This window comes from Rhinolophus hipposideros, assembly GCF_964194185.1.
Source record: "Rhinolophus hipposideros genome assembly, chromosome: 9".
NCBI classification, from domain to species: Eukaryota; Metazoa; Chordata; class Mammalia; order Chiroptera; family Rhinolophidae; genus Rhinolophus; species Rhinolophus hipposideros.
In genome coordinates, this window is record NC_138055.1 from 4220269 (window position 1) to 4245783 (window position 25515).

Genomic DNA, 25515 nt, shown 5'->3' on the forward strand with positions numbered 1-25515 from the left:
AGTTGGTTGAGCTTCTTGGACATGTAGATTAATGTATTTAATCAAATTTGGGAAGTTTGTGATCTTCTCTCACACTACCTCAGCAAGGGTGTGGGGTGAGGCACCTCATTTTAGCTTGGCTAATGTGTAAGTCTAAGCTCCCCTCTCAGCCTTTATTGACACGAGTGGTGGTGGGCCATCAACTTTTCTGCGATGTTTGGCTGGAGTAGAGTGGTTATTGTCTAAATGTTTTCTGTTTTCTTAGGCAGTTGCTTTCCTGGTTCTTCAGCTTGAGACAGCAGGCTTTTGGAGGGGTCTTTTCTGTCTTCAATCATTGGCATTTCCAGGTTGCCAGCTTCTTCAGCTTTAAGTCCGAGATATATGAAGTAAAAGAAAACTCAAGGTCCCTTCATGTGATTCCTTGGATCCTGAGCAACCTAGCTAGTCTACCTTTTCCTCTCCACGTTTTAGAATTTTTTTTAAACAGTTATTTTCAGTTGTGCTTTGCTGAAAGGATAGGAAAGGCTGCACCTACTCCATTTTCCTGGAAATGGAAGTTTACTATATTTCCTTTTAAAGGTGCTTTTTCATAGCCACCTCATTTTGTTACATTTCTGCCTCCCCTCCAATGTCTGTTCTTTTCACAAATATTATTTCTTATTATTCTCATTGAGAATCCCAAATATGCTTACTTCAAACTCTTTTTTAAAAAATTCCCAGACTATTTTAATTTCATCTGGAGTTAATTCATATTATGATGATTGATTTTGGTGGTCATTATTCTTAGCATTAGGTGTCTTCATGGGCTTCAGAGTTTTGACTTCTATGTTCATTTTTGGGTAAAATACTACCTTTTACTTTCTTTCTCTTTCTGTGTACTGTCTAGTAGTTCGGGACTGCACCAGTGATGCCTGGTTTGCAGTACAGAACATATTTTATGTTGGTGGGGGCTGTTCACACTTCCTGGCCCTTTGGGGTCTACTTGTCAAGCCAGGACGCATGAGATTGTATGTGTTCTCCCTTGCCCCAGGGCCTCACCTTCACAGAAGCTGTTGCCCCACGAAAGGTGGAAGCAGATTTTTCAGACTCTTTTCTGATATACAGGTGACCTCTATCTCCCCTGGTTTTAAACAGGACGCCTGGTTCTGTTCTCTGCTGCATGTCCCCATTGTGCCTCAGGACCCATTGCCCAGCAGGCCCATGGCTTTGTCAGTACTCAGCAGCTTTTGTTTCTGGGCCACATTGGAGTTTATCTGGTTTTTGCACTCAGCCAGATCCTTTCAATACTTTCTTTGTGTAATTTATCATTGTTCTGTGTTTGCAGCAGAGAAGGGCACCTCACAGCATGAATCTTAGCATTATCTGGATCAGAAGCCAAATACTCTGCTGTTTTACTTATTTTTAAAAAGACTTTTAATTTTTATTTCACTCTATTTGTGTGCATTGACCCTTTATATCATATTTGAAATAAAACAAAGTGAAATACCAGTAAGTTCCATATTTCTTCAAACTCATGTTTCATCGTTTCTGATTGCATGGTGCACCTGATTTCCCCGCATCGGGGGATTCAAGACATGGTGTCAACCACATCTGGAACTGCAGCAGACGCTTCACTTGTGCACGGCGTCCAGGGACCGGGAGAAGTGCAACCTTGGCAGTGAGGACAGAGAGAGAGATGGGGTGGCTCACGGGAGCGGATGGGGATTCTTGTATATGTTTGGAAGAAGTGGGAGGGGCCCAGGCCAATTTCTGCAATCACTGACCTCAGTCAAGGTTAGTGGAGCTTCTGCCTCCATCTGATTCGGGAGATTTCATGTAGGTAGTTTAAAAAACACTGTCTTAAAGGCTCTGTGCGATGTCAGAGGGATGGGGGCGGGGGCTTCACACAGAGTGAGGGATATAAATGATAAACGTCTAAGTATTACTTTGTCTTATGCACCTGAAACTAATAAAACACACACACACACACACACACACACACACACACACACACACACACTGTCTTCTTTCTTTCCCCTCTTGCCTTATGCCCTAGGAGTTTTCAGCTGGTCACAAAAAGTTCATCCTTTGGCACATTGGGGTACACACAATTGTGGGGACAGCTAGACTATCCTCTCCGAGTACTCACCCTCATGTCCCAATTCCCATTTTCTAGAAGTGAAAACTGTAAAGGCATGAGTGAAGCTGACTCTGTCCCAGGCCTGTCTGAGGGGTGAGTGCAGGTGGCTGCCGGTGGCCACCAGAAGACTGTCCACAAAAGACAGGCAAGGTGGGTGTCTTCTCTCTGCAGCCATGCCCCCAGCCTGGAACTGACCAAGCAGCTCAGCAAGGTCAAGCGGGAAACGCATCCAAGTCCTGAGTCAAATAGCTCATACTCTTTGGCCTAGTAATTCCACCCCTTGGCATTTACCCTGGAAAAGCTGGCAGAGAAAAGGGCTGGGGTTTATATACCAGTGTGGTTTATAAAACTTCCCCATGGAAAATCAGGTCAAGATCCATCAAAAGGGACCTGGTTAAGTAAATTGTGGTGCACGATTTCAGTGGAACACTAGGCAATATTTAAAAAGCAGGCTTTTGAAATACCTTTAATAGGAAAATGCTCAAAATTCAGTGTGTTATTAAGGGTGCAAAATAGTTCAGAAAGTACAAAACTGATATTTTGTAATAGAATATATATCATAGAAAAATAACTGGATGGCAGCACAGAAATGTTACTATTTTTCTCTGTCCAGGTGGAGGGATTCTGGGTGATAGAAAGGTGTCTCCTTTTTTTTTTAAGACTTACATCAAAATTTCCCACAATGAATATATATACTACGTTGTATTTGTATTCAGGTTACACTATGAAAAACAAGCTTCACTAAAAAAATAATTACAACATATACAAGAAGAGCTTTGCAAGCAGTCTCAGGGAGAATTAAAGAGAAAAGAAAGGAAGGCACCTACTGTAATAATAAAATAACTGTAAGCACAGTTATCACTGATTGGCTGTTATACGCGGGGTGGGCGGCTCCGGGAGGCGGGACTACGCGGCACGGGGGCGGGTCTGCGCGCGCTACTTCCGGGGCGGGGCCTCCGCCTCGGCCGCGCGCGGGAGCGGGAGCAGGAGGTCTCCATGGCAACCAGCGGGGCCTGCGTGAGGCCCGCCCGCCGCCGCCACTGCCGTCGCGCCGGTCCCGCCCGCACGTAGGCCGCGCCCCGGCTCGCGCACGGCTGAGACCGCCGCCCCGGGCCTGCGAGGGCTCCCGCCTCCGGCCGCCCGCGCCCGCCTCCCGCCGCCGCGGCCGCCCCGGCCTGACCTGACCGGGAAGCAGTTCCGGCGACGGGCGCCGTGACTCATCGGCCCGCCCGCGTCCTCCGATCGTGCCATCTTGGCTGTGGCCGGCGCGCGGCGGACGGAGCCGCGGACGGAGCCGCGGAGACCCAGGTACGCGCCCGCCGCCCGCCCGCCCGCCCGCCCCGGCCCCGGCGCCGCCGCAGGTGTGTCCGCCCTTTGTTCTGCCCGGCGGGCGCCGGCCGGGCCGGAGGGGCCGCTCCTCGCGCTGCCCACGCCGCGTCCCCTCCTTCGACACCCTGGTCCGAGCCGAAACCTTTTAAAGTACACGTTTCCGTCCTTCAGGCTGCGGAACCGTCCGAGCACCTGTGCAGCCGGGGAGCCGCCTCGGACTCGGGGTCCCCAAGGCCCCGCAGCGGCCCCCCGCCCGCCGCGCTCCGCCCTGCACGGACCCACCCGGTTAGCATCCCAGGTCTCAGGTTCCCGTGACCCGACCCTCGTCTCCCATCCCATCGGCCCCAGCCTTCGGCCGACCTCCGCAACATGGTCCAACCCCGGGCCTCCAAAGCTGAGACCCCGGCGCCCGCAGCTCCTCCCACCGCCCCGGTGGACGACGTCGTCGACACGCTGACCTCCCTGCGCCTCACCAACTCCGCGCTGAGGCGGGAGGCCTCGACCCTCCGGGCGGAGAAGGCCAGCCTGACCAGCATGCTGGAGAGCGTGATGGCCGAGCTGACCTTGCTGCGCACCAGGGCTCGGGTTCCGGGGGCCCTGCAGATCACCCCGCCCGTCTCGGCGATCGCCTCCGACGGGAGCCGGCCGATGACCACGCCTCCAACCTCTCTGCCCGAGCCGTTTTCGGGGGACCCGGGCCAGCTCGCGGGCTTCTTGATGCAGATGGACCGGTTTATGATCTTCCAGGCCTCCCGCTTTCCGGGGGAGGCCGAGCGGGTGGCGTTCCTTGTGTCCCGGCTGACTGGGGAGGCAGAGAAGTGGGCCATCCCCCTCGTGCAGCCTGACAGCCCCTTGCGAAACAACTATCAGGGGTTCCTGGCAGAGTTGCGGAGAACCTACAAGTCTCCACTGCGGCACGCGCGGCGCGCCCAAATCAGGAAGACTTCTGCCTCCAATCGGGCCGTGCGGGAACGGCAGGTGCTCTGCCGCCAACTGGCCGCCGCGGGCCCAGGGCCCTGCCCTGTGCACCCGGCCTCCAACGGGGCGAGTCCGGCTCCCGCCCTGCCCACCCGAGCCCGGAACCTTTAAGAACCGGCCACGGCCCTGGTCGCACCTGCAGCTACCAGGGAGCGTAACCCCTTGGCTGCGTAGAAGAAATGTCCCTACAACAGCATCGTTCTGGTTTCAAGATGCTCTTCCTGCCTCTCCAGACCTGTTCCAGAAGATCTTCCTTCATACTCTTGGGTGCCCTGTGACCCACCTGCCTTCCTAGTGTCATGTGCTAGGTTTGTACCTGCGCCTCAGTGCATGCTTCCCCTCTCTTGCTTGCAACCCCAGCTCTTCTGGTGACCACAGCTCTGCTACTCGGTCACACCGACTCCACAGCACGCTCCGGACGGTTTGGGCTGACCGCTGCCAGCCTGACTAGGTTCACAGACTTCTCCTAGTCCACCCTCTGCAGACCCCACAGCAGCTCCCCACCTGGGGGCCCTGTTCTCACTGATGACAGAGAGAAGCCACTTGGGCCAGACTGGTGCCTTGATGTGGAGCCCTGGAGAGGTGATCTCCAGCCCTGCCAGTGCCCAGTGTGCTGGCAGGGGCCTTGTCCCTGCTGCCGGTGGCCAATGATCACTGCTCAGAGTGTGTTTCCAGCATTTCTGGGGCCCAGCTTCACTTTGCACACGAGGACGGAGTCATGCCCATGTTGTTCCTGGGAAAGACCGACATGCAGCTGAAGGAGAAGCACCTGGGTGACGCATCTCCGTTATTGCTTGGCTCTAGCTGCCAGTGGTCTGATGGCACCAGGAATTTGGGGAATCTGGAACTTGCCTCCTTTAAAGAGGGTCATTGTGGCTTTGGGCCCCTGGGCAGTTCCATCAAGCTGCCAGAGGCAGCACATTCGTGCACATCCATGCCTGAGAGCCACTGCACGCTGAGGGGTGGACACTAGTGGCTCATTTTGCTGCCCTGGATCTCCAGTGGGAATCACCTCTAGCTGCTAGTGTGCAGTCACCCTTCCTCTTTGTCCCATGTCACTGGGTGGTGGGCCTTGTCTAGCTTGAGACTTGTTCCCTTCTCCGTTCATGGGACCTGTGGCCTTCACCTCAGCCCCTCAGTCACTCACAGCATCTCGGGGTCTCCAGAGACTCCATGTAGGTAGGATGCCCTCCCCGTGCCTGGGCTGCCCATCAGCCGCCCAGCCTTTGCCCAAGAAAACATGGACTCGGCTGTAGACCCAGTTCCTCTGGGAGGCAGCCTTACGCAGTGAAGACAAGGGTGTATTGGCCTCTGGCAACCAGGGCCTTGCTGGCATTTGTGAAGGAAGAGAACTGCGGACTACCTACATCCTGATGTGACATGCGGAAGTGGCGCTCGTGTCCTGATCCTGAGGGACAAAGCGGTACCTCGTAGAGGTGGACGGCCTTGTCCTTCCTCATGGGGGATGCCCAGAAATCGCTTTCTAAATGAGACGTGGCTGAGCCCTTTGGCTGGTGATGCTCCCTCCATATTTCAATGCCAAATGGATTGCATTTACGTGACCACCTGGACAATGGGGGTGGGGTGGGGGATCTTCCCCCTGACTTCATCGGCCTTGTTCTAATGGTCCCGGCTTCAGTGTAGGACCGCCCCTGTACCCACCCAAAGGCATATGTCTTGCGACCCCCAGAGGTTGTGTCCTAGGGCCCGTCCTTCCTTCCTGAGAGTTTTGGTGGTGCTGGGAAAAGTGAGTGCGTTCCTGAAGCAACCAGGGCCTTGCAAGGTCAAGGCCATTCCGGGGTGGCTGGTACGCGTGGATCACTGCCACCCACTGACCGTAAACTCTGTTAGCCCGATTGCCCTGCTGAACAACTGCCTGAATACAGGCCACCTGCCCCCTGGATTCCAGCCCAGGCTGTTCAGGCGGGACCACGGTGCTCATTAGGCATGAATGGGGGGAGGACACAGTGGAGCCACCATTCCGGGGGTGGGGGGACCTCTGATGGGGTGCAGATCTCTTTTTCTTTGGGCTCGGTTTTCTCCCATCTGCCTGCCAGGTAGAGGTGGCCACAGAGGACGGGATGCAGTGGCACCTGGGGCAAAGCGGGCCTGCAGTGGTAATAGGTACCTTGAAGATATCCACATGGCTTAGCCAGCCCGGGTCGGTGACCCAGCGTCGGGCAGAGCGGAACTCTTACCTCCACAGCCCCTGCGTCTGCCCGACGTGTCCAGGGCTGGCCATGCTGCCCATGCCCACCCGTGACCTGGCCCTGTGTCTGTGGGTCAGCGCGGCCGGGCTGCTGCTCCGGCTCCATTTGGCTTGGTGATTGCGTTGCGTTTCATCTTGGCACTTAGGTTTGTGGGCTTGGGACTGGTGCTGTTCATCTGTGACCTTGACCACTTCCTACAATTTTGGAAACAAGCAGATGAGAAAGGCTGGGGTGGGGAGGGGTGTCCCCACATAGGACTCAGAAGAAGCTCCACACTGGGAGCCAGTGGCTCTAGGGGAGGACACCCACTCAGTCCCCAGCTAAAGAGGATGGCACCCAAGCTCCGAGTAGCCCAGGCCAAGGCCACAGTGACTGGGAGGGTCAAGATGGAGAAGCAAGTGGGGGAGGGGAGCTGCTTTGTACATACTTTGCGGTGATAATTTCTCTAAATTTAAGAGAACGGGTATTGGTTTCTAAAAGGTACAGGCAGTGAGTAGTGTTAATGCATGTGAGGGACAGTTTGATGTTTTCATGATGTTGACATTGTTTGGACTCTATTGTGACTGCTTTCTGGTCCACGTATCCCCCCCTGGTAAGTAAGCGTCATTGCGTAACGGCATCATTTGACAGGGGACTCAGAATAAAGGGTGACTTCCCAGCCTAACATACAGTTGACCTTGGGATTAAGTGAATGCCCCAAAGCATTTCAGTGCCGTGTAGGAAAAAGCAAAGACCCATTTCATTGGTCCCAGGTAAGTATGTGATGAGTAAGCAATGACGAGGAACACTAAAGTAACCCCTTGAAGGGGCAGGTAAGACTTTATTACCGATGTACAGGGTCTTGGTGTCGGGGTGGGGGTGGGGGTGGGGCGGAACCGCCCACTGGATGACCATGATTCTGGCCTGTAGGAGAGAGCAGCTGGCGAGAGGTGAGCATGCACTTAAGGTCACCTGAAGGGCGCAAACCCTGCAAGGGTGTAAAAGGACACACCGGGACCACCTACCAGGCGTGAAGCGTTTGGTGGGAGGAGCAACAGCGTCCTTGCAGATGTCCCATCTTGCAACCAGAGCTGTAAGATTAAGATCACCTCTGCTCAGGAAGCTTAGAGCTGAAGAAAAAAGGTGGGGCTCCAGGGAAGGAAGCATGGAGCAGGTTGTTGGGCTTTCCAGTCAGGGAGAAGACCGGCTTCAGGGGAGGTCCATCATCTGCTGAATGGAGATGCCATCTCCCGTGTCATCTCAGGGTCCTAACATCTGGTGTGGCGGTTGGCACAGCACAGACGAAGTAGAGACGGGAGGAACCCCAACTCCTTCAACATCACTAGCTCCATAAACAAGTAACAACCTACTAGGTCTTTTCAGCAAACCTACATGTTACAGAAATTTTGGAAAATAGAGGAAAGAAAAGTAAAATATAACATTTTGATATTTTTCCTCCTATGCCCCCCCATTTTATTACTAATTTTATCTTGAAGTGGCCGTGTACTCCATCAAGTAGATGGACAGTAGTGCCCATGGTGTATCACTGCCGTTACTAAGTTTTCACTGTTACAAACATGCATATCTTTGTGCATAAAGTTTTTCCCAGTGTCCCGATATTTCCTCAGGATAGATTCCCAGAGATGGGATTATTGAATTAAGGAATATGAAAAACGTTGAGGCTCTTTATGTATTGACAAAATGGTTTCCAGAAATGTACCCATTTACACTGCCACCAGCAAGGATTAATGTGCCCGTTTTACCCTCTTGCCAGCACTGAGTATCATCTGGCGAACTATTTGCTAATGAAAAAATAGCACTGTGTTTTAGTTTGCATTTCTTTGATTTTTAGCAAAGTCGAACATCTTTTCATGTTAAGCAGTTGTATTTCCTCTTGTGGATTGTCAGTGTCCTTTGCTCTTACCTACTGGAGTCTGATAAATTTGAGCTCGTTATATATTAAAGATATTAACCTGTTGTGTGTCATGGGTGGCCCGTTTCCAGCTTTTTACTTTTGTGTGTGTGTGTGACTGAAATGTCCCTTTCTTCTGTACAGCCAATCCATCCCCATTGGGCACTGCTGACTAGACTGTCAGGCAGGCAGGTGTATTTTGTCCCTTTTGTTCACGGCTGTAGCACTGCCCCTGTAACAGTGCCCGTCTGGGCACATAGCATGTACTTAGTGACTGTTTGTCTGTTTGGTGCACAAATGGATGTGTTGGGGATCCTCGGATGGGCAAAACAGCCCCCACCAAATGCGTATGGACCAAGGGCAGTCCTCCAACTTTTTGGTCTCCGAATCCCTGTGCACAGTTAAAAATCACTAAGGACCCCCAAAGAGCTTATGTAGTTTTGCTTACATGGGTTTTTTTTTTTTTTTAAAAATACCATATAAATTAAATTGGAGAATTTTAGAGTCTTTTGAAAATAAACTCATGTCAACATAAATAGCATATTTGAATGAAAACTCTTCAAAACAAATTTAGAAGAGTGGCATTGTTTTAGGTTTCTGCAACTTCCTTTAATGTCTGGCATTTAATAGAAGACAGCTAGAGTCTCAGACCTGCTTCTGTGCTGAATGGTTTGCAAGATAACATGTCATGTAGCCTTTGAAAACTTCGACCGAACACTCCTGAGATAAGAGTGGAAGGGCACAGGACGTTGCAGGGTTATTGTGGAAACCATTTTCCTTCCCAGAGCCCAGGAAGGGTTGTCTGCTGTGGGAACTGCTCGTCTAAGATGAGAATAGACAGCCCTGCAAACACCTCCATCTGCTCCTGTGCGGTTTCTTTCATTGCTTGAAAGTGAAGGTATTTTCTTCCCTCTAGAATTCATAAACAGTTATTTCTGGAATTAATTAGGCACGTCACATGAGGTGACGCTCTGAATTGACTTTTTCCTAAATACTTGACTATCCTGAGCTCATATATAGATTCTTTCCCTATTTAATGTGTGTTGTCTTTATCACATTTGAAAATCTTACTACCTATTACGGGCAGCTTTCCTGTCGATCCATTTATTTTTCCCAGTACATCCCTTTTAAAAGTGATTGCAGTTTTGTAATTTGTATTCATATCTAGTAGGGTTCCCCCTTCAGGTTTTCTTTGCTGTTCTCAACAGATGAACTTAAAAAATGAATTCTAAGATTTTCCCAAAATCTCAGTACGAGGTGTAGGGCTGGAATGACTGTCGCTTTGGCGAGCTGTTTGCAGGGGGGAGCCCTGCAGGATGGGGTGGCCCCTTCCCACCAGCAGATGACCTTGCCCCTGGGTTTTCTACTAATGTGATTCTCTACAACGGGTGGTTGGTTTGGGAACGAGGGTGAAAATCTGTTCCCCCAACTGGCTAGCCTGTTGGAAAAGTCTAGAGTGCACAGTGCCCTAGTGGCTGGCCCTGGATGGCTGGTCCCAAGAGGTTTAGGAGGACCTGGCCACCCAGTTCGCCTGAGGGTGGAGGGATGTAGCTGTGTCCCCCGCTCCCCCCAGCCAACCCCACTGAGTGGTCCACTTCGAAGCTAGAGACTAGGAGGCTTGGCTGGGCCAGCGCTCCATTCTCAGTGAGCTCCCCCGTGGGATTCTATCCCATGGCCCTGAGACTCCCTGAGCAGTCTACTCCGTGAATGGTGGCTCTCTGTATTGTCCCCAGGCCAGGAACCTGGGTGTTACCCCTTCCTTACCTCCTCCCTGGGCCCTGCTCCATCACCAAGACCTCCCGCTGCTTCTCCCAAACAACTCTCAGGCTGGCTCCCTGTTCCCACCACCACTACCCTCTTCACTCTTCCGGCCTCCCTCCCCGTGCGCTCAGTCCTGTGTTAAGACAAGGATCAGATATTCCTCCTCTTGGAAACCCTCGCCGAGCAGCTAGGCTGGATTAAGGGTCTGGTTGCACTCACACATCCCCACACCTGCCCAGGCTTCTACCTATTGAAAGTCACCACCTCATGTTCTTGAGCTTACGTTTCTCTCCCTCACCAGACTCTGCTCCTTGAGGGCAAAGCTGACGTTCCCAGCTCCTCGCCCAGGGCCTGGCAGAGATGCCTCTCGGGGAATGCTCAGTGTTGGACAGCATACCAGACACGCGTGAGTCTCAGGTCCATACCCCACAGGCCAGTCACGACTGCTCACCTGCTGTGTGTCAGGCTCTCTTCTCGAAGCCGAAGGTGGGATGGCAAGACAGACTTTGCCCTCACAGGATACTCATCCTTTTGGGAGAAGAACAGTAAGACCCTGCATACATCACATAAGAGGAAGAGGGTAGATTGTGGTCAGTGAAGGCTTCACTCCCAAGCATTTCAGTGTCCACATCACTAAGTAGGCCGTGTTTACAGTTCTGTTTTTATTGGGGATGACTTAGAGTGAAACCATCAGTCTGAAGTGTGCCATTCGGTGACTGGAAAATGACATACAGCTCGGTAGCCAAAGCCTGTATCACAATAAGAATATCCCCACCCAGAAACTTCCCTGCTCCCCTTCCCCAGCCCTAAAATCCTTTGTCAGCCCCCAAGACACAAAGGTATTCTGTAATTTCCTCTAAAAAATGGTAGTCTTAACTTGCATATGAAGGTCTCTGATTCATCTCAAATAGTTTGTGGATGATATGAGGTGGGGTTGAAATGCGGTTTTTTACCCCACCTGGATATCCAATTGTTTTAGAACCACTTGTTGAAAGACTTCCTCTTTTGCTTTCTTCAGTTGTTTTGGTAACTGTCTAAATCAGATGCCCAAATTGAGTTGGTCTACTTCTAGACTCCTTATTCTGTTCCATGGATCCACTCATCTGTTCCCATGCGAGCGCCATGCTGTCTGATCCCTGTGACTTTGCCGTAAGCTTTGAACTCAGAGAGTGTCAATTCTGCAATTATGTTCTTTTCCAGATTGCTTTGGATGCTCTCCATCTGTGCTACCCAGTACAGTACGCCACTAGACTCACGTGGCTATTTAAATTTATTAAAACTAACGCTAAAGATTCAGTTCCCCGGGTACAATAACCACGTGTAAAATGCTCCATGGAACATTTCTATTGTCACAGATACTTTTTTTTTATGTCCTTTGCAATTCCATATAAATTTTAGAATCATTTTATCAATTTTTATTAAAAACCTGCTGGGACCAGGAAGGGAGAACTGGCATTCTAATAATATTGAGTCTTCCAATATATGAATGTGGTTTAGCTCTCACTTTATTTAGGACCTTTTTCATTTTTCTCAGCAGTTTTGTAGTCTTTAGTCAGTGGTCTTACCCATCTTAGGTGAATGTATTCATTCCTTGGGAGTTTGTGATTCTTGATGCGTCTGTAAATAGAATATTAAAAATTCTCATTTTGTAATTGTTTGTTGTGAGTGTATAAAACCCAAGCCAATATTTATGTTTGCTTTTATGCTGTGACTTTGCTATATTCTTTGGGATTTGCTACACACACAATCATATTGTCTGTGAATAAAGAGAGTTTACACCTATCGTTTCCTTCTGTGGCCTTTTATCATATTTCTCTCTCCTGCCTTTGTGCACCGTCTAGGACTTCCAGTACAATGTTACCCAGAGGTCCTGAGAGTGGGCAGCCCGGCCTCATCTCTGGTCTTTGGGGGAATGTGATTGACACTTCACCATGGCTGTGATGCTAAGTGGAAGTTTTTCTCACGCACGCCCTTTTATCAGATTCGTGAAACTTCCATCTATCTCTAATTTATGGGAGTTTTTAAAGTAAATCACATGGAGTTTTTAAAGTAAATCACATTGTTACTGCTTTTTCCACATCATTTTAAACAAGCATATTATTTTCTCTTTTATTATGTTACATGGTGGCTTAAACCGATTGATTTTCAGAGGCTAAGCCAAGCCTGCAGTCTTGGAATAAACAGTTTGGTAACTGAGTATCAGCCTTTTTGTAAATGTTCTATTTGATTTGCTAATGTTTTTCAGTATGTTTTGGGTTTATTATCAGTAGGGATATTGGTCAGTAATTCTCTTTTCTGCAATGCCTTTGGTATTGGGGTTGTGCATACATACCTCATAAGACAGGTTGGGAACTGTTCCCCCGTATTTTCTGAAGATTGGATTATTTCTTCCTTAATTGCTTAACAGAAAATTCAAGTAAAACCACTGGGACTGCGGTTTTCTTCATGATAACAAGGTGTTGAATAGCGAGTTCAGTTTCTTTACTGCATCGATAAGACTAATTGACTAATCAGTCATTTGTTGTTTCTTTGGTGGGCTTTGATAGTGTGTGTCTTTCAAGGAATTGGTCCATTTTATCAGTTAGAAAACTTGCTTGCAAAAGTTCTTCATAATATTCCTTTATTGTCTTTTTGAAGTCTGTGGGATCTTGAGTGTTTCCCCTTCTTTTATAACATAGTGGCGGTAGTTTGTATGTTCTCTAGGTGTTTTTTTTTTTATCATTTCAAGTAGAGGTTTGTCATTTTTTATTGATCTTTGCAGAATATCTTTTTTTATTTCATTGATTTACTTCATGTTTCTGTTTTCCATGTAATTGATTCCTGCTCTTATCTTGATTATCTCCTTCCTCCTGCTTACTTTGGGTTTAATTCGCTCTTGGTTTTCAAGTTTCAAGGTGGAAAATGGCTTGTTCTCTTCCCCAGAAGCAGTAGGTCATTTGTGTGTCTTGAGGTTGGGCGAGTCCCTGCCCCTCCCCACCCCGTGGCCTGAGGCTTGTTTTATAGAGAAGGATTGAGAAAGGGAGTGGCTTGTTATGTTAGTGTATCAAAGAAAGGGGCAGCTTTCTCTGGCCTCCTGCCCTGTCTGCACTGTTGCTGGTGAACACCAGGTGTGTGTTTGGGGGGGGGGGGCGGGGGGAAATCATGGAAAAGAGCTCACTAGTGTGGCCTCCACTGTGTCTGGGGCCCCTAGCAATTCTAAACCGTCACCCTATCCCACATTCGGCCTTTAAAAATGAATCAAAAGGTCGGCGTTTTCTCCTTACCTGTCTTTGTGGCAGCCCCTCTTTCCCTGTGCTCTGCTGAAGGTGAGCCAACTGCTGTGTCCTGCCCTCCTCAGAGGGTCTGGCCATGATTCAGAATTCCCTTCCCTTCATCTCCTGTGATCTTAGCTCTCGCGTGGACTCACGACAGATTCTGATTTTGTAGATGATGCAGCTTTTTCTCATTGTTAGGTTGGGAGTGCTGTTCTCTTGTGGCTTTCTACATCCTAAACCTGAATCGACTTTTTGAAAACAATTAAGAAGAGAAAGGAAAATAACTCTTTCAGTTATTGTTCTCATATGTTGTTTTCGATTTTAAATAGTCGATAGAGCATCTTATCCCCCATTGCTGCTCCTCTTCAAAAATGTATTGGCATTGTATACCCACCTATTATTTCTCATGGACTTAACTTTTTATAATGGTTATTGATTTGTTCTATTTTATAAAACATAAAAGCTTTGTCTTATATGCACTGCATGTTTATTGTAGAAAATTTAGAAAATAGAGGATAATGGAAACAATAAAATCAACCTAGAATATTCTGCCTTCCTAGAGAAAGAGTTTGAATATATGTTCCTCTCATCTCAGTTTTAAATATAATTATTTAAGTACAAAATAATGTATACTTATAAAAAAAAACTAAACAGTGCAGGAATATACAGGGTGTAACATGTGAGTCTATTCATGTCAGCATTTTGTGTGTCCCTTTCAGACCTTTTGCGATGTAAATACATATGTGACACCTAAATTCACACATACACCCCATTTAAAGAGGTGCTCGCTCTCAGGTCAGAGTGCAAGGTCAGAGGGGGCGCCCCTCACTAGTCTCACCCTAATCCCAGCCCAACTTTTTTTTTTTTTTTTTTTTTTACCTTTTTCAGTGCCTCATTCTTTTTTTTTTTTTCCTTTCCTTCTTTTTTTTTTTCTTTTTAATTAGATTTATTGGGTTGACAATTGTTAGTAAATTTACATAGATTTCAGGTGTACAATTCTGTATTACATCATCTATAAATCCCATTGTGTGTTCACCACCCAGAGTCAGTTCTCCTTCCATCACCATATATTTGATCCCCTTTACCCTCATCACCCACCCCCCACCCCCTTACCCTCTGGTAACCACTAAATTATTGTCTGTGTCTATGAGTTTTTGTTTCTCATTTGTTTGTCTTGTTCTTTTTGGTTTATATACCACATATCAATGAAATCATAGGGTTCTCTGCTTTTTCTGTCTGACGTATTTCACTTAGCATTATACTCTCAAGATCCATCCATGTTGTCACAAATGCTCCTATATCATCTTTCCTTAACGCCGAATAGTATTCCATTGTGTATATGTACCACAACTTCTTTATCCATTCATCTATCGAAGGACATTTTGGTTGTTTCCATGTCTTGGCCACCGTAAACAAAGCTGCAATGAACATTGGAGTACACGTGTCTCTATAGAGAAATGCTTTTATATTTTTGTGGTAGATACCCAGGAGAGCGATTGCTGGGTCGTATGGTAATTCTATTCGTAATTTCTTGAGGAACCTCCACACTGCCTTCCATAGCACCAGCCCAACTGTATTGTGGGTTTTCCTGCAGTCAGGTCTTGTGCGTTTCTTGTGGTTACTTGGTTTAATTGCATCACATTTCTCTCCCATTCTCTATTTGATTATCACTGGGTTTTGCCCTCATTTTCTACTGGCTACAATTCTCAATTATCCATGACCCTAGCAGTTTCCTGTTGGTGCTCCCAGGCTTCCAGTGAAATCAGCGTTTCCTCTGCAGATAAGAAAATCTATCTCCTCACTGAAGACACCCACCTACTGACTTATTTCCTCATTAAATTTAATTGGCTGGAATTTCTGGTTTTAGGTGACAGAGATGATAAATGACATTTTTTATCCCAAATCAGCTACTTCTACTTTACTCATTTTGAGTACTTTGATAGAAAGTTGTCCATTTCACGGATATTTTCAGATTTATCAGCATAAAACTGTGCGTGGTATTATTCCCTTGGTCCTTGAAAACCTCTGAATTGGCTACGTCTCTTCTGAATTTAATCTATTTTCTTTTTTTTATTGATTAGATTGGTTAGAGATTGACATTGAATTTATTTATTTATTTTTAAAGAGTCAGCTATTGATTTAACACATTCTATTGGATTTTTTTTGTTTCTTATGCATTAATTTCTGCTTATGTTTTTATCATTTCCTCCCACCAACACCACCACCTTCGAATAAGTGAGAAAGAATTCACTTTCCAGCTTACACATTAGCAAACACTGAAATTTCCTGGGCTGTAGACAGAGCTTTAAGTCAGCGGAAGAGACAGTGGATGAAATCAAATTCATTCCTTTTTTTTCCCCTAGAATTCTTCTCAGAACCTTAACAGTGCTAATGTTCATTTAGGATGTCTAAGAACATTTAGGTTAAGGTCTCCCAAACTGATTGATTAGAATACAGAAATCATTTTTCTCTCTCTGATCTTCTTTTAGGCCTGAGAAGTCTCAGAATTCGTGCTGGGAAATCCTTCTCTCATGTTCATGTTTGATGTGTCTAGTCTCTCTCTCTCTCTCTCTCTCTCTCTCTCTCTCTCTCTCTCGCTCTCGCTCTTGCTCTCGCTGTCGCGCTCTCTCTTTCTCTCTCCACCTCTCTGCCCTCCTACGCATGCCCACCCCCAGCGCATCTGAGATAATCTTGGATTCCCTTCTGTATAGGATTTCTTTGGGGGATAATTAAAAAATGTCCTAAAATTGATTATGGCGATGGTTGTACAACTCTAACTGAACTTAAACACATTGAGTTGTACACTTTGAACAGGAGAGAGAACTTTATGTTATGTAAATTTATCTTAATACATTTATTATATCGCAAATAAATTTTTTTAAAAAATCTAAATGAACATGAACTGTATATACTGTGTATACATTATTATGGAACTTAAAATATACCAAACTAAACCAAACCAAACCAAACACAGAAACACAAGAGCATATAACTTGGGAAGGCAGTTAGGGAAGTTGAAAGACCTTAAGTCCTTGCATTGCCTGAGAAAGTGGAAAAGAAGCAATTGACGTTCTGTTCTAACAAGTAAAGGAGAGGCATGACATTCCTAGGGAAACCACAATAAAATAGTCAAACTAAGAGAGGGCAAAATGTAATAATAAAAAATATTCAATCAACCTCAAAAGGCAAGAACTGAGAGAAAAAAGAGCACAGACAAGGTGAGACAGAAACACATAGCACGACAATAGATTTCAACCAGATATATCAGAAATTAGAAAAATGAAATGGGCTAGATTCTCCACTTGAAAGGCGAAGATTGTCACAATGATTTTTCAAAACTCTCTATGCTACTTACAAGAGCACATTCAAAATTCAAGGATGCAGAAAAAAGGACAATAAACCGATGGAACAGCATAGGTCATGTGAACACTAACCAAAAGAAAGGCAGTAGAGCTTTATTAGGAACTGGCAAAATAGCAAGAAAAAAAATCATTGGAAGATAGAAATATTTTATAGTGATAAAGGCTATATTCACAAGAAAAATATGACAATTCTAAGTCTGTATGTACCGAATAACACAACCTCAATACTTCTAAAGCAAAATGGGCAGAACCACAAAGAGCAGCAAAGTTCTCAATCTCAGTGATGGATACAATAAACAGACAGAAATCAGTATGGATACAGAAGATGTGGAGTATACAATCGACTTTACCTAATTGATGTATAAAGAGCCTGTGTTTAATTGAAGGATACATATTATTATTTTTTCTTTTTTAAAAGTTCCTCTATATGCCCAGTTTGCTGAAAGATTTTGTCATAAATGGATGTTGACTTTTTTTATTTAATTGGGGAATATTGGGAAACAGTATGTTTTTCCAGGAGCCATCAGCTCCAAGTCAAGTCTTTGTTTTCAATCTAGTTGTGGAGGGCGCAGCTCACTGGCCCATGTGGGAATCGAACTGGCAACCTTGGTGTTATGAGCACTGCACTCTACTCATGGAGACAATTGGCCTCAGATACGTGTTATTTTTAAGCACAGATGAGATATATTTTTTAAATTGACCATATTTTTGGCCTTAAAACAAATTTTAATAAATTTCAAAGGATTGAAGCCATACACTAAAATCTGACACAAGCTAATTAGGTTATAAATCAGTAACAACAAGATAGCTATGAATTATGAAATGCTCATCTAAGTAATCCATAAGTCAAGGAATAAAACCATCATGCAAAGTAGAAAATCTTTGAATTGAATGAAAAAAAAGAGCAAAGCACATCAAAACATGTGGGAGGCAGGTAAGCAGGGTTTAGGGAGAAAGTTATGTCATGAACAAGTTACTTTAAAAAATAACCACGGCTGAAAATTAGTGAGCTAAGCATCCATCTCAAGGAGTTTTAAAAAAAAAAACACCAAACTAAACCAAACCAAACCAAAAAACAAACAGAAGAATAAAACCAAAGGAAACAGGAGGAAATAATAAAGATGATCTCTGAAATGAATGAAATAGAAAAGTACAAGAAAATTAACAAAAACAGATATTAATTCTTTGAAAATACTTGAGGGACAAGGGTTAACTTGTTTGAGCCTATTTCACTGAAGATTGGCCTCCAGTTAAAAAAAAAAGTAGGCATGAGGCAGTGCTCTATTACAGCCAGCTAGAGCCAAGCGTGTAAGACAGGTGTCCTGGCCAACTGAAAGGCTTGGATCCCAGTCCCAGTGCCATCATACCTGGGAGGTACACTGTGCACCTCCAAACCCAACGCTGAGCTGGCAGGACACAGCTGGAGCCCAAGGTCTGCCCATCACACTGCTGTTGACTCTGGCCCATGACGTGCCAGGGAAGGGCTGGTGCTTTGCTAATTTTGCAGTGTCCAAGTCCCACAGCCCAGGGACTGAGGTTCCCTATCCTGGAATCTGACGCCCGTCCAAGTTAGATCTTTGTGTATTTGCACAGGATGAGTGACAGGCGGCCTGCCCATTGATGATGGCTCCTGAATTTCCCTTGGTGCACACTGCAAGCCTGGTCTGGCCATTCACCCTTGTTTGCATGGCAAGAGTGATGGAAAGATCTCTGGAGAAATTGGTCTGGACAAAAAAAGGAGAGGTACAGATACCAAATCAGAAATGAAACGGCACTGCAGATCTTGAAGACGTTAAAAAGGTAGGAAGAGAATGTGGTAGGCTGAAAAAGTGACCCCCATAGACGTCCAGGTCCTATGCTCTGGAACCTGTTGCCTTATATGGCAAAGTGATTTTGCAGATGTGACTCAGTTAAGGATCTTGAGATGGGGATTGTATCCTGTACTATCTGGTGGGCTCCCTCCTGGTGAGAGGGAGGCAGAGGGAGCCTTCATAGTAGGAGAGAAGACTCCTGGTGGAGGCAGAGTCTGGACGATGCACTTTGAAGATGAAGGAAGGGGCTAGAAGCTGGAAAAGGCCAATAAATGGATTCTTCCCTAGAGACTCTGGGGGGAGCATAGTCCTGCTGACACCTTGATTTCAGCCCACTTCGGTCTTCAGGCCTCCAGACTGTAAGAAAACAAATTTGTGTTGTTCTAGGCCACCAAGAATGTGATAATTTGTTATAGCAGGTACAGGATACTAAGTAGAGGCGACTATGAAAAAACTGCGATAATGTAATATGAAATTCTACATGAAATGGATACATTTCTAGAAAAATACAATGCTCCAAAATTGGCAGGAAAAGAAAGGGAAAATGTGAACAATCTTATAACCATTAAATCTGTAACTAAAAACCTCCCCACAAAAGAAAACTCCAGGTCCAGATGGCTTCACCAGAGAATTCTACCTTATATTTATGGAAAAATAATGCTACCCTTACACAAACCCTGCCAGAGAAAGAAGAAAGGGAAGATTGCCCAATTTACGTTGTGAGACTAGTTTAACTTGATACAAAAAAGCGAAAAGGACCATATGAGAAAGAAAAATTACAGGCAAATCTCACTCATGAATATAGATGCAAGAGTTCTAAACAAAAAACTAAAAAAACAACCAAACTGCAAGGCAGATTTAACATGATCAACTTAAATGTTCCTTGCCTCGTTAACAGATGAAAGGAGAAAAATCATGTGATTATTTTAATACATGCAGAAAAAAACATTTAATAAAGTTGAATATCCATTCATTAAAAAAGGAACGCTTAGAAAAGTAGACATAGAAAGAAATTTCTTAATCTGATGGAAGGTATCTACCAAAACTATCTATAGAAGACATATTTTTATTGGTGAAATGTTGAAATCCTTCCTTTCAGGAATGGCAGTGAGACAGAGATGCCTGCTCTCCCCACTTCTGTTCAATGTTGGACGGGAGATCCCAGCAGTGTAATAAGGCAATAAAAAGAATAGAATTGGAAATAAAAAAAACCAGATTTGTCATTATTCACTGAGCATATGATTATGTGTGCAGCCACGTAGGAAAATGCTACAGGTAAATGATTAGAATTAATAACAGTTGAGCAAGTCATTTCACAAAAATCAGTTGGATTTGTGTACACCAGAAACAAACAGAAAACGAAAATTTTAACAGATGTCATTTAAATAAATATTTAAATATTATGAACAATTGTGTGCTAATAAATTAAATAACAGATGGAATGGACAAGTTCATAGAAAGATACAAACCATCAAAACCAACTGAAGAAGAAATAGAAAAACTAACTAAATTAATAAAGATATCGAATTAATAATCAAAAACTTTCCCAAAAGGTCCAGATGAATTCTACCAAACATTTAAAGATAAATTAATGGCAATTCTTTATACACGCTTCCCAAAAAATCAGAGAGTAGGGAATACTTCACACGTCCTTCAGAGGCCAGTGTTACCTTGACACCAAAACAAGATAAAGATATTACAGGAAAACACAGACTGATGTCTCTTGTGAGTATGCATGCAAAATCTTCAATAAAATACTAGCAAACCAATTCCAGCCACATGTGAAAAGGATTATCCACTATGACCAAGTGGGATTTATCCCAATAATTCAAGGTTGGTTCAACATCCAGACATTAATGAATATAATAACCGTATCAGTAAAGTAATAAATAAAAACCACACGATCATCTCAATAGATGCAGAAAAAGCATTTGATAAAATCCAACACTTTTGCATGTAAAAATACTCTACAAACTAGTGATATAAGGGAACGTTCTCAACTTGATAAAGGTCATCTATGAAAAACCCACAGCTAACATCCCATGCATTGGTGAAAGACAGGATGATTTCCCCTTGACATCAGGAACAAGACAAGGATTTCTACCATCATGACTTGTATTTAACATTGTCCTGGGGTTTCTAACCAGGGCAATTAGTCAAGAAAAAGAGGCATCCAGATCGAAAAGAAAGAAGTAAAACACTCTCTATTTTGCAGGAGACGTGGTGTTGTTTTTAGAAAATCCTCAGGAATCTACCACCCACTATACTAAGTTATTAATTAAATTAGTTATTAGAACTAATGAAGACATTCAGTATACAAGATCAACATACAAAAACCAATTGTATTTCTACAATTGTATTTCACTAGCAACAAACAATCTGAAAATAAAGTTAAGGGAAAAGTCATTTACAACAGGATCAAAAACAATGAAATACTTAAGAACGTATTTAACAAAAGAGGTGCAGAACTTACCCTCTGAGAACTGCAAAACACCGTTGAAAGAAATTAAAGAAGATCAAAATAAATGGAAATATATCCCCTGTTTATGGATCAGAATAATTAATATTGTTAAAATGACAACACTCGTCACACTGATCTGTCAATTAAATGCAATCCCTATCAGAATGCCAGCTGGCTTCTTGGTATAAATTGACAGTTTGATCCAAAATTCATGTGAACTTTCAAGGAACCCAGAATACCCACCCAGCCCCCACCCCCTCCCATGTGACACCATACATAGTTAGCACAGTATTACTGACTGTATTCCTTATGCTATGCCCTACATCCCCATGACTACTATGTAACAACCAATTTGTACTTCTTAATCCCTTCCACTTTTTCATCCACCCCTAACCTCCCTCCCATGTGACAACCATCAAAATGTTCTCCGTATCTATGAGTTTGTTTCAGTTTCATTGTTTATTTTGTTCTTTAGATTTGACTTATAAGTGAAATCATATGACATTTGTCTTTCTCTGTCTGACTTACTAGCACAATACTCTCTATGTCCACCCATGTTGTCTCAGACGGCAAGATTTCATACTTTTTTATGGCTGAGTAATATTCCATTGTTACCACATTTTCTTTATCCATTGATCCATTCAGAGACACACAGGCTGCTTTCATTTCTTGGCTACGGTAAATAATGCTGCAATGAACATGTGGATGAGCATGTCCCCTCAAAGTAGCACTTTGGGTTTCTTTGGATAAATGCACAAAGTGGGATTACTAGATCTTTCTTTATCTCTTGTTATAGTCTTTTTTTTTAAGTCTACCCCAGCCTTTGTTTGTTTGTTTGTTTATTTCCATCTTCATGAAATATCTTTTTTCATCCCTTTACTTTCAGTCTCTGTGTGTCTTTCGATCTGAAGTCTCTTGTAGGCAGCATGTGTAAGGTCTTGTTTTCTTATCCATTCAGCCACCCTATCTTTTGATTGGAGCATTTAATCCATTTACATTGAAAGTAATTGTTGACAGATATGTAGTTGTTGCCATTTTATTATTCATATTTTACAGTTTCTTTTTCATCTTAAAGAAATCCCTCTAATATTCCTTGTAATACTCATTTGGTGGTGATGAACTCCTTTAGCTTTTCCTTGTCTGGGAAGCTCTTTATCTGTCCTTTGATTCTAAATGATGGCTTCGCTGGGTAGAGTAATCTTGGTTGCAGGTCCTTGCTTTTCTTCCTGCCAATTCTTTCTAACCTGTAAAGTTTCTGTTGAGATATCAGCTGATAATCTTATGGGAGCTCCCTTGTCAGTAACTAACTGCTTTTCTCTTGCTGCTTTTAAGATTCTCTCTTTTTGTCTTTCACCTTTGGCATTTAACCTTGGACCTCTTTGGGTTCATCTTATTTGGGACTCTATGTGCTTCCTGGGTTTGTATATCTACTTCTTTCACCAGGTTAGGGAAGTTTTCCATCGTCATTTCTTCAAATAGGGTTTCAATTCCTTGCTCTCTCTCTTCTCCTTCTGGTACCCCTACAATGTGAATGTTGGTACACCTGATGTCGTCCCAGAGGCCCATTAAACTATCTTCATATTTCTGGGTTCTTTTTTTCCCTCCTGCTGTTCTGATTGGGTATTTTCTATTACCTTATCTTCCAAATCACTGATTTGATTCTCTGCTTCCTCTAATCTACTGTTAATTCTCTCTAATATATTCTTCAATTCCATTATTGTATTCTTTATTTCTGACTGGTTCTTGTCTATGTTTTCTATCTCCATTTTTATGTTTCCTATCTCTTTGTTGACGTACTCCCTGAGATCACTGAGCAGCTTTAGAACCAGTGTGTGGAACTCTGCATGATAGATTACTTGTCTCCATTTTGTTTAGTTCTTTTTCTGGAGCTTAGTTCTATTCTTTTATTTGGGACGTGTTTCTTTGTCGCCCCATTCTGGCTGCCTCCCTGTAGTTGTTTCCATGTATAAGGTAGGGCTGCTATGTCTCCCAGTCTTAGGAGAGTGGCCTCATGTAGTAGGTGTGCTGTGGGGCTCAGAGGCACGGTCTTCCTGGTCACCTGAGCCACAAACTCCAGGTGTGTCCCTTGTCTGGGTTGTGTGTGCCGTGTGTGCCCTCCTCTTGTAGTTGAGTCTTGGTTGCTATTTGCATGTTACTAGGAGTGATTGACCCTCAGGTTCGTTGATCGTGAGGACTGGCCGTGACTGCAGTGGAGGAGCTGTGGTGTAGAGGCTGACCCTACAGCGCAGGGTCTGCCTCAGCAGGCCTTTGGTGCCTGCCCAATCTGCCCCTTGGGTGTTTGTCCTTGGAGGCAGGTGTTTTGTCCTTGGGAGATGCTCCAGTTTGTTTTGAAGCTGGCCACGCAGCGTGCCACCTGGGAGGGGACCTGCTGCAGGTCAAGTTCAGCCACAGCCCGTGCCCCACCCAGAGCCACCCAACAGGAACTACACAGCAATCCACAGAGGGCCACCACCCACACTGTGCTTGGAGGTGCCTCAAGAGGCCAAGCCGTGAACAGAGGTTGGCTGCTGCTGGTGCCAGGTTTGGGGCTGCTCAGCCAGAGGTACAGGACATGCTCAAGCCAGAGGCTGCATGTCTATTATGGGGACAGAGCCAGGAGTACAGTTTCCAGGCTCTCAGCCTCACGTGGAAAGGTGCTGGCTCGGGTAGTAAATGGCCATCAGCTGTGACTAGTTGGCCATCAGCTGTAACCCGTGAGCCATTGGCCACTAATATAACTGCCGTGGCTACGCTAGCAGTAAATGGGGGCTAGCAAGAAGATGGCGGCTGAGCTGGCAAGTGCGGATTGCAGTTAGCGAGTGCAGAGAGGGGTGGACGGCAGGCTGTGATGATGTGGCTCCTGCTTCCTGTGTCTCCAGCCCAGCCGCCAGTGAGAGTATGGTCGTGTGACTCCCCTGTCTATGCTCCGTGGGTGTTCCTGTTTGGCCTCACCATGTCCTGCATTCTTATGTGGGGAGCAGGACTGGAGACCCCGCATGCCAGCCTGCATGACACTGAGTTCTGAGAATCTTTGAGAGACCCTAGGAAAGTCTGCAGCACGAGCCAAAGCAGACGGTTTGTACGGAAAAGCTATGGAAGTGGCTTGGATGTGCCCGAAAGTTGGGCGGGGAGGGGTCTTAAATCACCAGGGCATGGCTGAAAAACGTTAGCCAGCTAGATGGAGATTCAGGTGTGGAGGCCACCTGCGTCTCCACGCAGGGAGGGGGAGGGCTCAACAAAGAAACAATGGCTTTCGCCAGCTGCTCCATCCGGGAGAAAGCTGCCCCTCCAGACTTTATGCTGAAGTCAGACAACTCAGTTCCTCCCCCCCCTCCACCCCGCTCCCTCCCCCCCCAAGTCCCTGCCACCTCTGCAGCAGCTGTCTCAGCACGGGAGCTCAGAGCCAGTGATTCCATGGGTGAGTAGTCCGTGCTCGGGCCATTTAAGAGGAGTGCCTGGGAGTGCAGCGCCCTCCGTCTCACTCAGCCATAATCTCCGTTGGTTTTCACAGCCAGAAATTATGGGGACTTCTCTCTCCGGCACTGGAACCTTGAGTTGGGGAGTGGCTGAGACCTTTCACTCCTCCAGGGAATGGGGACCTCTGTAGCCGAGATATCTTTCCCAGTTTTTAATGGTCACATGTAGGGGTGGGACCTGCTCTTTCCGTGTCTCTGCTCCTCCTACCAGTCTCAAGGTGGCTTCTTCTGTACGTCGGTAGTTGGTAGGGTTTCGGTTCAGCTAGACTTCAGGTGATTTTCAATCATGGTTGTTCTGTGGCTTAGTTGTAATTTTGATGTAGTTGTGGCAGAAAGTAAGCATAGCGTTTACCTACTGCACCATCTTGACCGGAACTCTGTTTAATGTTTTAAGAGCTGCCAAACTAGTTTCCAAAGTGGCTGCACCATTTTGCATTCCAGCAGTGTATGGGCGTTCCAATTTCTGTCTGCCTCTGGGTCCAGAGAGAAAGGAGCATGACCGCATTTCCGTGCCGAGTGGAAGGTGTTTGCTGACTGCCTCTAACTCCTGGGGCCTGCCTCGCTGCCCCATGCTCTGGCTCTCTGACTGGTGTGGGGTCAGCTGCATACCCTAGGGGCCCCGAGGGTGGAGTGGGATGGCCCACACATAGGCCTTTTTCCAGCCTAGTCTCCCTTCTCTAGGAATAGCACAAAATCAAAGAGCATGTGCTGTGGCTGGAGGAGAATTTCATGCTGAAATTAATCCCTTTTGTTGGCTTTAAAAATAGGCCAGCCATTATGCTGGTAATATGTTAACGCCAGGATTAGCATAATATGCTAATTGGCTCCAAGGCCAAAGTGCCTGCTACATCCTAACACTTGCTATTATCTATTTTTGTGATTAT

The 25515-nt window shown here is 45.4% G+C and overlaps 1 protein-coding gene across 1 annotated transcript; it reads left to right on the forward strand.

Annotated features, from left to right (window-relative positions):
• Positions 1-3796: 3796 nt before the first annotated feature.
• On the forward strand, positions 3797-8580 carry RTL6 (retrotransposon Gag like 6; the record flags this gene model as incomplete). Its single annotated transcript, XM_081058572.1, has 1 exon — positions 3797-8580. One exon carries the CDS (start codon positions 3797-3799, stop codon positions 4514-4516), a length of 720 nt encoding a protein of 239 aa, XP_080914698.1. The 3' UTR covers positions 4517-8580.
• Between the last annotated feature and the right edge of the window lie 16935 nt (positions 8581-25515).